This window comes from Pristis pectinata, chromosome 3 (genome assembly GCF_009764475.1).
Source record: "Pristis pectinata isolate sPriPec2 chromosome 3, sPriPec2.1.pri, whole genome shotgun sequence".
Classification (NCBI taxonomy): domain Eukaryota; kingdom Metazoa; phylum Chordata; class Chondrichthyes; order Rhinopristiformes; family Pristidae; genus Pristis; species Pristis pectinata.
In genome coordinates, this window is record NC_067407.1 from 467,393 (window position 1) to 483,969 (window position 16,577).

The 16,577-nt window shown below is 48.9% G+C and overlaps 1 protein-coding gene across 1 annotated transcript in view; it reads left to right on the forward strand.

Moving 5' to 3' along the window:
• col11a1a (collagen, type XI, alpha 1a) overlaps positions 1–16,577 on the forward strand; it is a 217,187-nt gene that overhangs the window by 119,252 nt on the left and 81,358 nt on the right. Inside the window, 7 exon segments of the mRNA XM_052013124.1 lie at positions 219–273; positions 947–991; positions 1,083–1,136; positions 11,531–11,575; positions 12,095–12,148; positions 12,228–12,272; positions 12,910–12,963. Coding sequence (XP_051869084.1) covers positions 219–273; positions 947–991; positions 1,083–1,136; positions 11,531–11,575; positions 12,095–12,148; positions 12,228–12,272; positions 12,910–12,963 — 352 coding nt within the window.

Consider the following 16,577-nt stretch of genomic DNA (forward strand, 5'->3'; position numbering starts at 1 on the left):
GGGGGGGGGGGGGGGGAGTTGGGGGAGGGAATGGTGGGGGAGCAGGGAGGATGGGATGGGAGTGAGGAGGGATTGGAGGAGGAGGGGAGGGTGCTGTGGGAGGGGATTGGAGGGAGGAGGAGAGGGTGCGGTGGGAGGGGATTGGAGGAGGAGGAGAGGGTGGGTTACACTGGGGGCAGTTTCGCGACAGTGACCCTCTCTCTCTCTCTGATCTCCAGGGACCTCAAGGAGAGCCGGGCCCTGCGGGGGCAACAGGGAATCCCAGGACCCCAGGTGAGTGTGGACTCAGGGTGGGGGGCAATGATGGAGGGGGTGGGACAGTGGACTGTTGGGTCACGGAGGAGGAGTTAGGAGTGATGGAGGGGAAGAGATATTGGAGGGATGGAGGGGAGAGTGTTGGGAGTTATGAGGTTTGGTATGGTGGGATGAGGGGTGAAAGGTCAGGGGAGGGGTGAGGGGTCAGTGTTAGGGGAGGGGTGAGGGATAGAGGTGGAAGGGTGAGAGGATTACTGATGGGGGAGGTGAGGTGTAGAGGGTTGACATGGACTCTCTCTGGTGTGGGTTGGAGTGAGGGAGAGGGTTGGGGTTGAGTGTGAAGGGGTTTGGGGATGGCTGTGTGTGGAGGGTGTCTGCTGGTAGAGCAGGTTGTGGGTGAGGGAAGGGGTCCAGAATGGTGTCTGGTTTTGTCCCCCATGTCTGCCCAGTGATGACTGTCCCCCCCTCCCTTCTACTCGCTACCTCCCTGCTCTTCACCCCTCCATCCCTCTGCCCCCCTCCCTCCTCCTTGCCCTCTGTCCCTCACTCCCTATGTCCCTCCCTCCTCCCTCTATCCCTCACCCCCTCTATCCCTCTGTCAGAACATGGGCAGTTCAATGAGTGATGTGGCCGATTACCAGAGCTCCAAGCCAACCTGTAGTGACTAGAACCTTCTTGTCTCTTCATTCAGGGTCTCCCTGGACCTCAAGGCACAATTGGACCACCAGGAGCAAAGGTAAGACCAGCCGTGGACAACAACGGTGACAGAGGACACCTTGTATCTTGCTGGAGGCTTTCTGACAGTTTTCATGATGTTCTCCCCATAGGGTCCTCAGGGTAAAGCTGGTCTCGCAGGTCTTCGAGGAGCTGATGGACCTCCGGTGAGTGACCCCTCTTCCATGGACAACTGTTACAGTGGATAACTGTGTTTAACTTTGTTGATAACATTTTTTGGTCAGAATATCAGGTGGAATCCTGATAACTGCAAGGTGATGCCCTCTGGGAGGACTAATAAGGGTCAGAGACACACAATGAACAAGAGGGCCCTGGGGAGTACTGAGGAACATGGGGACTTTGGTGTACAAGTCCATGTACTGGTAGATAAGGTAGGGAAGGCATATGGGCTGCTGGCCTTCATTAGCTGGGGCATAACAGCAGCGTACAACTTTGTGATACATTGGTTAGGCCACATCTGGAGCACTGTGTACAGTTCTGGTCACCAAACTATGGGAAGGAGGTGATTGTACTGGAGAGGGTGCAGAGGAGATTCCCCAGGGTCTGGGGTGGAGTGTTCAGTATGAGGAGAGACTGGATGGGCTGGGTTTGTTTGCAGAGGAGGCTGTGGGGAACTTGATGGCAGTGTACAGAATTATGATGGGTACAGATAGGATGGATAGTGGGGAAACTTCTCCCCAAAACGATGTCTGTAACCAGAGGGCATAGATTTAGAATAAGGGATAAAAGGTTTAGTGGGGATCTGAGGAGGAGGTTTCCCACAAAGGGTGGTTGGGATCTGGAACACACTGCCTGAGGGGATGGGAGAGGCAGAGACTCTCACGTTGAAGAGGTGACAGAGTCATGGAGCTGTACTGCACAGAGTTGGGCCCTTTGGCCCAACTCATCCATGCTAATCCAAATTGCCCACATCCCTCTATTCCTTTCTTATCCAAGTACCTGTCCAAATATTTTTTAAACATTGTGGTTGTATCTGCCTGCACACCGGTGCAGTGGACAGTGTATCTGCCTGTATACTGCTGCAGTGGACAGTGTATCTGCCTGTAGCACTGGTGTAGTGGACAGTGTATCTGCTGTATACTGGTGCAGTGGACAGTCTATCTGCTGTATACTGGTGCAGTGGACAGTGTATCTGCCTGTAGCACTGGTGCAGTGGACAGTGAAGAAGATTGTTTAAGGTTACAACAGGATCGAGATCAACTGGGAAAGTGGGTGGAGGATTGGCAGATGGAATTTAACTCAGACAGTGTGAAATGTTGCATTTTGGGAAGTTAAACCAAGGCAGGACTGACACAGTAAATGACAGGGCCCTGGGGTTGTTGCGGAACAGAGAGACCTAGGGTTACAGGTACATAGTTCCCTGAAAGTGACGACACAGGTAGACAGGATGGCGAAGAACATTTGGCATGCTGGCCTTCATCGGTTGAGGCATTGCATATCAGAATTGGGACATGATGTAACAGTTGTATAAGTGTTGGTTAGGCTGCACCTGGAGTATTGTGTTCAGTTCTGGTCACCACACTATGGGAAGGATGTGATTATGCTGGAGAGGGTGCAGAAAAGATCCACAAGGATGTTTCCTGGATTGGAGGGCTTGAGTTATAGGACGAGACTGGATAAGCTGGGACTATTACTTCTTCATCAGAGTACCAGCAATCTCCTCCCTTGCTTCCCTTAGCGTCTTGGGATAGATATCATCAGACCACTGGGGATTTATCCAACCTAATGTGTGCCAATATCTCTAACACTTCCTCCTTCCTGACACAGACGTGTGCCAGAACATCAAAGTACCCTCCTCCAACTCTCCATCTTCCTCATCCTACTCCCTGGTGAATGTGATGGGAAGTGTTCATTTAGTATCCTGCTCATCTCTCCTGGCTTCCACACAGGTTTCCCTGTTCGTCCCTGAGGGGTCCAACTCTTTGCCCGCTACCCTCTTGCTTCCAACGTACTTGTAAAAGGTTTTGGAATTAATCCTACTTGCTCAGTTCACATCAGCCAGTGAGCCTTATATCAGTGGTAGGAATTGGTATTGGTTTATTATTGTCACATGTACCGAGGTACAGTGAAAAACTTGTCTTGTATACGTTCATACAGATCTTAAACCTATAATCTTAAACCTATGATCTTAAACCTATGCCCTCTTGTTTTTAGCACCCCCTCCCTGGGAAAAAGACTCTGTCCTCTCACCCTGTCTATGCCCTTCATGGTAGTGTAGTGGTTAGTGTAACGCTATTACAGCGCCAGCGACCCGGGTTCAATTCCCATTACTGTCTGTGAGAAGTTTGTACATTCTCCCTGCTGCTCCCTGCATGTGTTTCCTCTAGGTGCTCTGGTTTCCTCCCAAATTCCAAAGACATATGGGTTAGGAAGTTGTGGGCATGCTATGTTGGCGCTGGAAGCGTGGTGACACATGTAGGCTGCCCCCAGAGCACCCTACGCAAAAGATGCATTTCACTGTGTGTTTCCATGTACATGTGACTAATAAAGAAATCTCAAAAATATTTCAAAAAATATAGACAGGTGCACGTACACCACTCTCCTTCCTGAAGTCAATGACTAGCTCTTTTGTTTTGCTGACATTGAGTGAAAGGTTGTTGTCGTGACACCATGTCACTAAGATATCTCCATCCTATACTCTGACTCATCATTATTTGAGATACGCCCCACTACATTGGTATCATCTGCAAACTTGTAGATAGAGTTAGAGCAGAAATGATTGGAGAAGATTCTTAAGGATAGGATTCACTCACATCTGGAAAAACATGGACATGAGCGATAGCCAGCAGAGCGTTGTATGGGGGAGGTCATGTCTTACAAACTTGAGTGAGTTTTCTGAGGAGGTGACCAAGTTGATGAAGGTAGTACAGTGGATGTGGTCGACATGGACTTTAGTAAGGCGCTTGATAAGGTCCTACATGGTGGGTTGATCAGGAAGATTAAGGTACATGGGATCCATGGAGACTTGGTAGACTGGATTCAAAATTGGCTGGGCCATAGGAGGCAGAGGGTAGCAGTGAAAAGGTGAAAATAGGTGCAGGTGTGGATAGTGAAGAATGTTGTCAAAGGATACAGCAGGATATGGTTCATTTGGAATTTAGGCAGAGAAATGGCAGGTGGAGTTTAATCTAAACAAGTGTGAGGTGTTGCACTTTGGGAGATCAAGTATGAGAGGAAAGTGTACAGTAAATGGCAGGACCCTAAGGATCATCGACGTACAGTGGGATCTTGGGGTGCAAATCCATAGCAACACAAGTAGATAGGGTAGTAAAGAAGGCTTATGGCATGCTTGCCTTTATCGGTCGGGGCATTGAGCATGAAAATTGGCAAGTCATGTTGCAGCTGTATAAAACTATGGATAGGCCACGTTTGGAGTATTTTGTGTTCTGGTCGCCCCATTACAGGAAGGCTGTGGAGGCTTTGGAGAGGGTGCAGAAGAGATTTACCAGGATTGGAGAATATTAGCTAGGAGAGGTTGGACAAATCTGAATTGTTTTTCTCAGGAGTGTCAGAGGCTGAAGAAAGACCTGATAGAAGTTTATAAAATTATGAGAGGCATAGAGTAGACAGTCAGTCTTCTTTCCCAGATTTGAAATGTCAAATACTAGAGGGCATAGACTTAAGGTGAGAGGGGGAAAAGTTTAAAGGAGATGTACGAGGCAAGTTTTTTTACACAGAGAGTGGTGGGTGCCTGGAACGGGATTCCAGGGACGGTGGAAGAAGATACAATAGAGGCATTTAAGAAGCATTTAGACAGGCACATGGACAGTCAGAGAATGGAGGGATATTGACCAAGTGCAGGCAGCTGGGATTAGTTTATTTTGGCATCGTTTTGATGTTACTGTGCTGTACTGTTCTATGTTCTATGTTCTCTTTTTGCTCTCCTAATTTCTTTCCTAAGTTCTCTTCTGCATCCTCTATAAACCTCAAGGCTCACTTGAAATCAAATGCCTATACCTGACGTATGCTTCCTCGTTTATGATAACCAAGGATCCTGACACTTACCATCTTTGCTTCTTACTCTTACAGAGTTGTGCTGATTCTGAGCTCTTATTATCTCAACTTTAAGTGCCTCCCATTTATCTGATGTTTTTCCTGCGAGCTGGTACTTTCACCATCCTGCCTTATGCTGTTGAAATCAGCCCTCCCCCAATTTAAGACCTTAACTTTAGGACCAACCATATCATTTTCCATGACTACATTGAAACTTACTGAACTAAGGTTGCTGTTTCCAAAGGGTTCCTCTGCAGACACCTCCACCACTGCCCATCCTCATTCCCTACGGTAAGGTTGAGTACAGCCCCTTCTCTCGTAGGACTCTCTACAGAAAACCCTTGAATGCATTTTACAAATTCCACCCCATCTAAGCCCCTTACCTGAAGGCAATCCAGTCAATGTTGGGAAAGTTAAAATCCCCCACAACTGCACCGAGTTTTTTTACACCCTACTACGATCTGTCTACATATCTCCTCTTCTAGTTTCTGCTGACGATTTGGAGGCCTACAGTATAACCCCAGCAAAGTGCTCACCCCTGAAAATTGCTAAGTTCTACCCTTACAGCCTTATTGGCCGATTTCTCCAGAATATCCTCCCTGAGTCCTGCCATAACACTCTCCCTGATCAGCAATACAACACCCCCTCCCAATTTGTCCCCCCGTCACACCTGAAACATCTATATGCCAGGACATTGAGCTGCCAGTCCTGTCCTTCCCTCAACCATGTTTCCATGATTGCAGCAATATCATCATCCCAAGTGCTGGTCCACACCCTCAGCCATTCCATCTTATCTGGGAGACTCCTCGCATTAAAATAAATTCAGTTAGCCGCACTTGGAGTATTGTGTGCAGTTTTGGTCACCCTGTTACAGGAAAGATATTATTAAACTAGAAAGAGTGTAGAAGAGATTTACCAGGATGTTGCCTGAACTTGGGGGCCTGAATTACAAGGAGAGGTTGCGTAGACTAGGACTTTATTCCGTGGAACATAGTAGATTGAGGGGTGACCTGATGGAGGTGTATAAGATCCAGAGGGGCATAGAACCATAGAACAATACAGCACAATACAGGCCCTTCGGCCCACCATGTTGTGCTGACCTTTAAACCATGCCGAAGACTATCTAACCCCTTCCTCCCACATATCCCTCTATTTTAAATTCCTCCATATGCTTATCTAACAATCTCTTGAACTTGACCAATGTATCAGCCTCCACCACCACCCCAGGCAGCGCATTCCATGCACCTACCACTGTCTGGGTGAAAAACCTCCCTCTGACGTCTCCCTTGAACTTCCCACCCATTACTTTAAAGCCATGCCCTCTTGTAATGAGCATTGGTGCTCTGGGAAAGAGGCGCTGGCTGTCCACTCTATCTATTCCTCTTAATATTTTGTATACCTCTATCATATCTCCCCTTGTCCTCCTCCTTTCCAATGAGTAAAGCCCTAGCTCCTTTAGTCTCTCCTCATAATCCATACTCTCTAATCCAGGCAGCATTCTGGTAAATCTCCTCTGCACCCTCTCCAACGCCTCCACATCCTTCCTGTAATGAAGCGACCAGAAATGGACACAGTACTCCAAGTGTGGTCTAACCAGAGTTTTGTAGAGCTGCATCATTACCTCGTGGATCTTAAACTTGATCCCACGATTTATGAAAGCTAACATCTCATAAGCTTTCTTAACTACCCTATCCACCTGTGAGGCAACTTTCAGTGATCTGTGGATATGAACCCCCAGATCCCTCTGATCCTCCACACTGCCCAGAATCCTGCCATTAACCTTGTACTCCACCTTGGAGTTTGTCCTTCCAAAGTGTACCACTTCACACTTCTCTGGGTTGAACTCCATCTGCCACTTCTCAGCCCAGCTCTGCATCCTGTCAATATCCCTCTGTAAGCTTCGACAGCCCTCCACACTATTCACAACACCACCGATCTTTGTGTCATCTGCAAACTTGCTAACCCACCCTTCCACCCCCTCATCCAAGTCATTAATAAATATCACGAAAAGCAGAGGTCCGAGGAAACTCTGGTTAGACCACACTAGTGGGACACCACTAGTCACAGCCCTCCAATCCGAATGCAATCCCTCCACCACAACCCTCTGCTTTCTACAGGCAAGCCAATTTTGAATCCACACTGCCAAGCCTCCCTGGATCCCTTACCCTCTGATCTTCTGAAGAAGCCTACCATGTGGAACCTTGTCAAACGCCTTACTAAAATCCATGTAGACCACATCTACTGCACTACCCTCATCAATCTGCCTGGTTACCTCCTCAAAGGACCCTATCAGGCTTGTGAGGCAAGATCTTCCCTTCACAAAGCCATGCTGGCTGACCCTAATTAGTCCATAGTGCTCCGATTTCCTCCCACATTCCAAAGGCGTACAGGTTAGGAAGTTGTGGGCATGCTATGTTGGCGCCGGAAGCGTGGCGACACTTGTGGGCTGCCCCCAGAACACTACGCAAAAAAATGCATTTCACTGTGTGTTTCGATATACATGTGACTAATAAAGATCTTATCTAAATGCTCATAGATCCTATCTTTTAGATTCCTTTCTAACAGCTTGCCCACCACAGACGTAAGGCTCACTGGTCTGTAATTCCCTGGACTATCCCTACTTCCTTTTTTGAATAAGGGGACAACATTTGCTACCCTCCAATCCTCCGGTACCATTCCCGTGGACAACGAGGACTCAAAGATCCTAGTCAATGGTTCAACAATCTCCTCCCTCGCCTTGCAAAGCAGCCTGTGGAATATTCCATCAGGTCCCGGGACTTATCTGTCCTAATATTTTCTAACAGCTCCAACACATCCCCTCTCTTAATATCTATATGCTCTAAAACATTAACCTTACCAACACTGTCCTCAGCATCATCAAGACCACTCTCCTTGGTGAATACTGGAGAAGTATTCACTGAGAACCTCACCCACTTCCACAGCTTCCAGGCACATCCTCCCACCTTAGTCTCTAATTAGACCTACCTTTACTCTCGTCATCCTTCTGCTCTTCATGTATGAGAAAAAAGCCTTGGGATTCTCCTTAACCCTACTCGCCAAAGCCTTTACATGTCCCCTTCTTGCTCTCCTCAGCCCCTTGCTTGCTACTCTATGTTCCTCACGAGCCCTGTCTGATCCTTGCTGCTTACACCTTATGTATGCTGCCTTCTTCTTCCTAACTAGTTGTTCCACCTCTCTCATCTCCCATGGTTCCTTCACCCTGCCATTCCTTCTCTGCCTCACCGGGACAAATTTATCCCTAACATCCTGCAAGAGATCCCTGTACATCGACCACATCTCCATTGTACATTTCCCTTCAAAAATGTCATCCCAATTTACACTCCCAAGTTCTCGCCTTATAGCCTCATAATTCGCCTTTCCCCAATTAAATATCTTCCCATCCTCTTTGCTCCTATCCCTGTCCATGACAATTCTAAAGGTTATGGAGCAGTGGTCACTGTCCCCCAAATGCTCACCCACCAATAGATCTGTCGCCTGATCCAGTTCATTACCTAATACTAGATCTAATATGGCATTCCGTCCAGTCGGCCTGTCAACATACTGTGACAGGAATCTGTCCTGGACACACTTAACAAACTCTGCCCCATCTAAACCTTTGGCACTAAGCAGGTGCCAATCAATATTTGGGAAGCTGAAGTCTCCTATGATAACAACCCTGTTATTTTTGCATCTTTCCATAATCTGCCTCCCAATCTGCTCCTCAGTATCCCTGCTGCTACCGGGAGGTCTATAGAATACTCCCAGGAGGGTAACTGCTCCTTTCTTGTTCCTAACTTCCACCCAGTATAGACAACATGAAAGCACATAGTCTTTTTTCCTAGGGAGGGGGAGCTAAAAACAGGAGCGCATAGGTTTAAGGTCAGAGGCAAGGGATTTAAAAGAGACACTAGGGCAGCTTCTTCACACAAAGGGTGGTGCGTATTTGGAATGAGCTGCCAGAAATAGTGGTTGAGGTGAGCACATTAGCAACATTTAAAAGCCATCTGGATAAGTACACAGACAGGAGGGGTTCAGAGGGCTATGGGCCAAATGTGGGCCGATGGGACTAACTCACTGGTTAACACAGTCAGTAGGGACGAGTTGGACTGAAGGGCCTGTTTCCATGATGTATGACTCTATGGTCTTGTATCCCAAGATCCCTCTGTACAGCAATGCTCTAAAGGTCCTGCCACTTACTGTATACTTTCCTCTTACACTTGAACTTCCATCACATCACACTTATCCAGATTAAACTCCATCTGCCATTTCTCCGCCCATATATCCAACTCAGAGTCAAAAAGTTATACAGCATGGAAACAGACTCTTTGGCCCAACTGTTCCATGCTGACCAAGATGTCTACCTGAGTTGGTCCCATTTGCCAGCATTTGGCCCGTACCCCTCTAAACCTTTCCTATCCATGGACCTGTCCAAGTGTCTTTTAAACATTGTAATTGTATCTGCCTCACCCACTTCCTCTGGCAGCTCGTTCCACACAACCACCACCCTCTGGGTGAAAGAGTTGCTCCTCAGGAGCCTTTAAAATCTTTCCCCTCTCACCATAAACCCATGCCCTCCAGTTTTAAACTGTCCTACCCTTTGAAAAGGACTGATTATCTCTCCTAACTATGCACCTCGTGATTTTATAAACCTCTATAGGGTCACCCCTCAGCCTTCAATGCTCCAGGGAAAGCAGCCCCAGCCTATTCAGTCTCTCCTTGTAACTCAAACCCTCCAGTTCCGGTAACATTCTTGTGAATCTTTACTGCATCTTTTCCTGCATAAAGGCATCCTTCCTATAGCTGGGTGACCAGAACAGCACATAGTGTGGCCTCACCAATGTCTTGTATAGCTGTAACATGATCTCCCAACTCTTGTACTCAATGTGCCCTTCTCTCAAAAGGGATGTCCTCTTTTTTCCGTAAACAGGGTTTCCCTTCCACCACCATCTCCTCCACTTCCCACACATCTGCTCTCACCTCATCCCCACCCTGACACAACAGGGACAGGGGTTCCCCTTGTCCTCACCCACCTACTACCCCATGAGGTTCCGCATTCAACACATCATTCTCCGCAACTTCCGCCATCTACAATGGGATCCCACCACCAGGCACATCTTCCCCTCCCCTCTCCACTTTCTGTAGGGATCGCTCTCTCTGCGACTCCCTTGTCCACTCATCCCTCCCCACCGATCACCTCCCGGCACTTATCCCTGCAACCGTAGAAAGTGCCACACCTGCCGCTACACCTCCTCTCTCACCACCATTCAGGGCCCTAGCCAGTCCTTCCAGGTGAGGCAGTGCTTCACACGTGAATCCATTGGTGTCATTTATTGCATCCAGTGCTCCCAGTGCAGCCTCCACTACACTGGTGAGACCCGACGTAGATTGGGTGGCCACTTTGTCGAGCACCTTCAATCCATCTGCCACAACAGCCAGGATCTCCCGGTGGCCACCCACTTCAATTCCACATCCCACTCCCATACTGACATGTCTATCCATGGCCTCCTCTACTGTCACACCTCATATTCTGTTTTGCTAGTCTCCAACCTGGTGGCATCATTGATTTCTCTAACTTCTGGTAACCACCCTCCCTTTGTTTTCCCTCATTTCTGTGGCCCCCTCATCCCTTTTCTTCCCCCCCCCCACCCTCACGACTTTCCAATCATCTCCTCCTCATTGCCCACCTCCTTCCCTTTATTCCATGGTCTACTGCCCTCTCCTACTGGATTCCTTCTCCTTCAGCCCTTTGCCTCTTCCACCAATCACCTCCCAGCTTCTCACATCACTCCCTTTCACTCCCCTCCCCCACCCACCTACCTTCCCCCTCTCTCTTTTGGTGTCATCCACAAACTTACCAACCGTGTTAACAATATTGTCACCTTAATCGTTAGTATAGATGACAAACACAGCTGACCCAGCACTGATCCCTGCGGCACACACCACTGGTCACAGGCTCCAGTCTGAATAACAGCCCTCTACTACCCTCTGTCTCCTCCCACTGAATCAAGTATGTATCCAACTGGCTCATCTGGATCCCATGTGATCTAACCTTCCAGTCCGGCCTAACATGTGGCTATCAAAGGCCTTGCTAAACATCAACTGCCCTTCCCTCATCAATCAACTTCATCACCTCCTCAAAAAACTCAGTCAAGTTCATATGACCCGCCTTGTACTAAGCCATGCTGTCCCTAATAACTCCATGCTTTTCTAAATGCGAAGAAATACTACCCAATAATTCCCCTACCACTGACCAGCCTATAATTTCCTGGATTATCCCTATTGCTCTTCTTGAACAAAGGAACAACATTAGCTGCTCTCCTGTCCTCTGGGACCTTGTCTGTGGTGATACAAAGATCTCTGTCAAGGCCCCAGCAATCTCCCCATCTCTCCAAGTGGAGATGAGTACTTGATGGACATGGGCTCTGTGAGTTGAATGACCTATTTCTGTGCTGCTGTCTCTCTGTCTCAGATCAGCCTCTGACACCGATTGTTGTGTGAGATCATTTGACAGATTGTGACAGGCGGGCCTTGTGTGTGTCTTTTGCAGGGACATCCAGGAAAAGAAGGTCCCCCTGGGGAGAAGGGCTCTCAGGTAATGTTGGAATGATTCATTGTCCCTCCCAGTTGTCTCTGTTCCCTCCCGTTCCCTCCCATTCCCTCCCATCCCTCCCGTTCCTTCCCATCCCTCCCATCCCTCCCATTCCCTCCCGTTCCCTCCCATCCCTCCCATCCTTCACATCCCTCCCGTTCCCTCCCGTTCCCTCCCATCCCTCCCATCCTTCCCATCCCTCCCATCCCTCCCATTCCTCCCATCCTTCCCATTCCTCCCATCCCTCCCATCCCTCCCGTTCCCTCCCGTTCCCTCCCTTCCCTCCCATTCCTCCCATCCCTCCCATCCCTCCCATCCCTCCTGTTCCTCCATTCCCTCCCGTTCCCGCCCATCCCTCCCATCCTTCCCATTCCTCCATTCCCTCCCATCCCTCCCATCACTCCCATCCCTCCCGTTCCTGCCCATCCCTCCCATCCTTCCCATTCCCATCTGGCTGCAGACTCTCACGTCCTCCCTGCTTCCCGAGCCGTGTTCCCTCACCATCCTGTTTCTTACTTTCAGGGATCCCCTGGTCCACAGGGTCCGATTGGATACCCCGGGCCCCGGGGAGTGAAGGTAAGTCTCCACACAGTGCCACTGTTGCAGGCTGCCTGGTTTCTTGTTGATGCACTGACTGTCATGTGTTTTGAGGCAGGGTGCCGATGGAGTCCGTGGTCTCAAAGGCGGAAAAGGAGAAAAGGTAAACACCTCAACTCAAGCTACTGAACATTGTTACACACAGTCTGAGGGAGGGGAAGTAGCTTCTGATGGAAGGGGAGGGGGTTACTGATGAGGGGAGGGCATTACTGATGAAGGGAGGGGAGGGGTTACTGATGAAGGGAGGGGAGGGGGGGTTACTGATGAAGGGAGGGGAGGGGGTTACTGATGCAACTACAGTCTCCCCTCACAACTGAACTGCTCCGTCTGGGTCAGTGTGTGGCTGAGGGGTAGAATCTGGGGGGAGTTGAGGGGAATGTGGGGAGAATGGGTTACAGGGAGAATCAGTGGGGAATGGGATTGCCTTGTGAGCCAGCACATACTCGATGGGCTGAATGGTCTCCCTCTCTATCATAGGAGATGTGGTTTGGTTGGATAAGTTTGTATGTTGATTGAGGACAACAGGGAACTGGGACAAAGGAAGAGACGAGGCCTGGGAAAGATCAGGTGGTGGGACAGGCTTGAGGGGCTAAGTGGTCTCCTCTTGCTCTTATTTCCATGTGTTCTTGTATTTGTACTGTGTCACCGATGGACTGTACTGTGACACAGTTAGACTGTACTGTGGCACTGTTAGACTGTACTATGACACTGTTAAACTGTACTATCTTTTCCTCATGCAGGGTGAAGATGGTTTTCCTGGGTTCAAGGGTGACATGGGGCTGAAGGGAGAGCGGGTGAGTGATTGTCCTGGTGTGTGTTGGTTCTCTGTCCCGGGTCTCGGACTGTGATAGAGGGAGAGTCTGGTCATCCATGGGGAACAGGCGTCCCCACACCTCACCTCCCACTGAGCTGGGGAGCTGCTGCACTCTGACCTGGGTCAAATACCCTTCACCTGGCACGGAGAGGTGAGCCACCCTCCCAGTCACATTTACATTTCCCTCCTCTGGCTGAGGTCGCGACACTCCGGCTGGGGTCAAAAGCCATAAACCTGTCAGAAATGAATATCTTCTAACAGAGGTCACAGCCCTACATCAGGGGTCATCATGTATAACATAGAACAGTACAGCACAGGAACAGGCCCTTCGGCCCACAATGTTGTGCCGAGCCAATTACATTAGGAATAAAATGCCCAACTAAACTAATCCTTTCTGCCCCCATAATGTCCATATCCTACCATTTCCCTCACATTCATGAGCCTGTCTAAGAGCTTCTTGAATGCCCCTATTGTATCTGCCTCCACCCCCACCCCAGGCAGCACATTCCAGGCACCCACCACTCTCTGTGTAAAAATAAAACTTGCTCCACACATCTCCTTTGAACTTACCCCCTCTCACCTTAAATGCATGCCCCCTAGTATTAGACATTTCAACCCTGGGGAAAAGATACCAGCTGCCTACTCTATCTATGCCTCTCATAATGTTATAAACCTCTATCAGGTCTCCCCTCAGCCTCTGACGCTCCAGAGAGCACAGCTCAAGTTTCTCCAACCTCTCCTCATTGCACATGCCCTCTAATCCAGGCAGAATCCTGGTGAACCTCTTCTGCATCCACTCCATCCTCCAGCATCCTTCCTGCAATGTGGCGACCAGAACTGAATGCAATACTCCAGATGTGGCCTAACTGAAGTTTTATAAAGCTGCAGCATAACTTCCTGACTCTCAGAACTCAGTGCCTCGACTAATGAAAGCAAGCCTGCCATACGCCTTTGTTACCACCCTATCAACCTGTGTAGCCACTTTCAGGGAGCTATGAACTTGGACCCTAAGATTCCTCTGCTCATCAACACTGTTAAGGGTCCTGCCATTAACAGTGTACTGTCTCCTTACATTTGATCTCTCAAGGTGCAACACTTCACATTTGGCTGGGTTAAACTCCATCTGCCATTTCTCTGCCCATATCTGCAACTGATCCGTATCCCGCTGTATCCTTTGCCCGTCTTCTACACTATCCACAGCACCACCAGTCTTCGTATCATCTGCAAACTTACCACCCACCCATGTACATTTTCATCCAGGTCACTTATATGCATCACAAACAGCAGAGGTCCCAGTACAGATCCCTGAGGAACACCACTAGTCACAGACCTCCAGCTAGAATAAGTCCCATCAACCACTACCCTCTGTTTTCTACGGGCAAGCCAGTTCTGAATCCAAATGGCCAATTCACCGTGGATCCCATGCATCTTAATCTTTCTGGATGAGCCTCCCATGAGGGACCTTGTCAAGCGCCTTACTAAAATCCACGTAGGCAACATCCACATCTCTCCCTTCATCAATCATCCTCGTCACCTCCTTGTAAAACTCAATCAAGTTAGTAAGACACGACTTGCCCTGCACAAAGCCATGCTGACTGTCCCTAATTAGGCCATGGTTTTCCAAATGCTCATGAATCCTATCCCTATGTATCCTCTCCAGTAACTTCCCTACCATGGATGTGAGACTCACCGGTCTATAGTTACCTAGATTATCCCTGTTTCCGTTAAGGAATAATGGAACAACATTAGCTACTCGCCAGTCCTCTCGGACCTTGCCTGTGGCTAGAGAGGACACCAAGATATTGGTCAAGGCCCCAGCAATCTCATCTCTTGCCTCTCTCAATAACCTGGGGTATGTCCCATCAGGCCCTGGGGACTTATCCACCTTAATGCGCTTTAAGAGACCCAACACTACCTCCTCCTTTATCTTGAAATGCCCCAGCATATTGGTATGCTCCACACTGATCTCCCTATCCCCCACGTCCTTCTCCTTGGTAAATACTGACGCAAAGTACTTATTGAGGACCTCACCCACATCCTCCACTTCCAAGCACATGTTCCCTCCTTTATCCTTGAGTGGTCCTACCCTTTCCCTAGTTATCCTCTTGCTCTTGATGTATGAATGGAAGGCCTTGGGATTCTCTTTATTCCTACTTGCCAAGGACTTTTCATGGCCCCTCCTCACTTTCCTGATTCCCTCTTGAGTTCCTTTCTGGCTCCTTTATAATCCTCAAGTGCTCTGTTTGATCCTGAGCTTTACATACTTTTCCTTTTCCTTCTTGATTAAATTCACCACCTCTCTCGTCATCCAAGGTTCTCTTCCCCTGCCATCCTTGTCCTTCCTTCTCACTGGAGCATCCCTGTCCTGTACTCTGTGCAGTTGGTTTTTAAACACCCTCCACATGTCAGATGTGGACTTGCCCAAAAACAGCTGTTCCCAATTAATTCTCCCTAGTTCCTGCCCAATGCTCTCATAATTTGCCCTGCTCCAATTTAATACTCACCAGCAAGGTCCATACTTATCCTTATCTATAGCTATCTTAAAACTTAAGGAGTTGTGGTCACTGTTCCCTAACTGTTCTCCCACTGAAAGGTCAGTCACCTGGCCAGGCTCATTACCCAACACCAGGTCCTGTACGGCCCCTCCTCTCGTTGAACTATCTACATATGCATAGAATCATAGAAAGTACAGCACAATACAGGCCCTTTGGCCCACAATGTTGTGCATATTGATTTAAGAAACCCTCCTGGGATGCATCTAACAAATTCTGCTCCATCTAAACCTCTTACACTAAGGAGGTCCCAGTTTATATTTGGGAAGTTGAAGTCCCCATGACAACAATCCTATTAGTTTTTCACTTTTCCCTAATCAGCCTGCATATCTGTTCCTCAATGTCCCGGTGGCTATTGGGGGGGTGTAGTATAATCCCATCAGAGTGATTGCACCTTTTTTATTTTTGAGTTCTACCCATATAGACTCAGTGGACGAGCCCTCCATTATGTCCCCTCTGAGAGCAGTTGTGATATTGTCCCTGATTAGTAGTGCAACTACCCCCCCCCCCAACTTTTACCTCCCTCTCTATCTTTTCTAAAACATCTAAACCCTGCAACATTAAGCACCGATTCCTGTCCCTCTCTCAACCAAGCCTCTGTTATGGCCACAACATCGGAGTTCCATGTCCTGATCCATGTTCTAAGTTCATCACCCTTACCCAGAATATTCCTAGCATTCAAATACACACACTTCAAACTGCCCAACGAGGGTGACAGATGTCCGTCAGAGGTCAGCACCTTCACCCAGAGGTCACCACCTCCCAGTGAAGGTCACATCCACCTGAGTGGGGGGAGGTTTGGCTGCGGGCGTTGGGGGTGACAGACATTGTCTGTGTGTGGGCCTTACTTCGGCTGAGATTTGCCAGAGTTGTCTGGGCTTGGAGATCCCTCAGGTGGATCGGGAGGAGGACATCTCCTGTGGCTGCAGCAAGCTCAGGGTCCTCGCTGGGGGGTTGTGTAGTCCCCCACCCTCGTTCACAGCTTGTCATCCACTCCCCCACCCTCACTCCCAGCTCACTGTCCCCCCCACCCTCATTCACA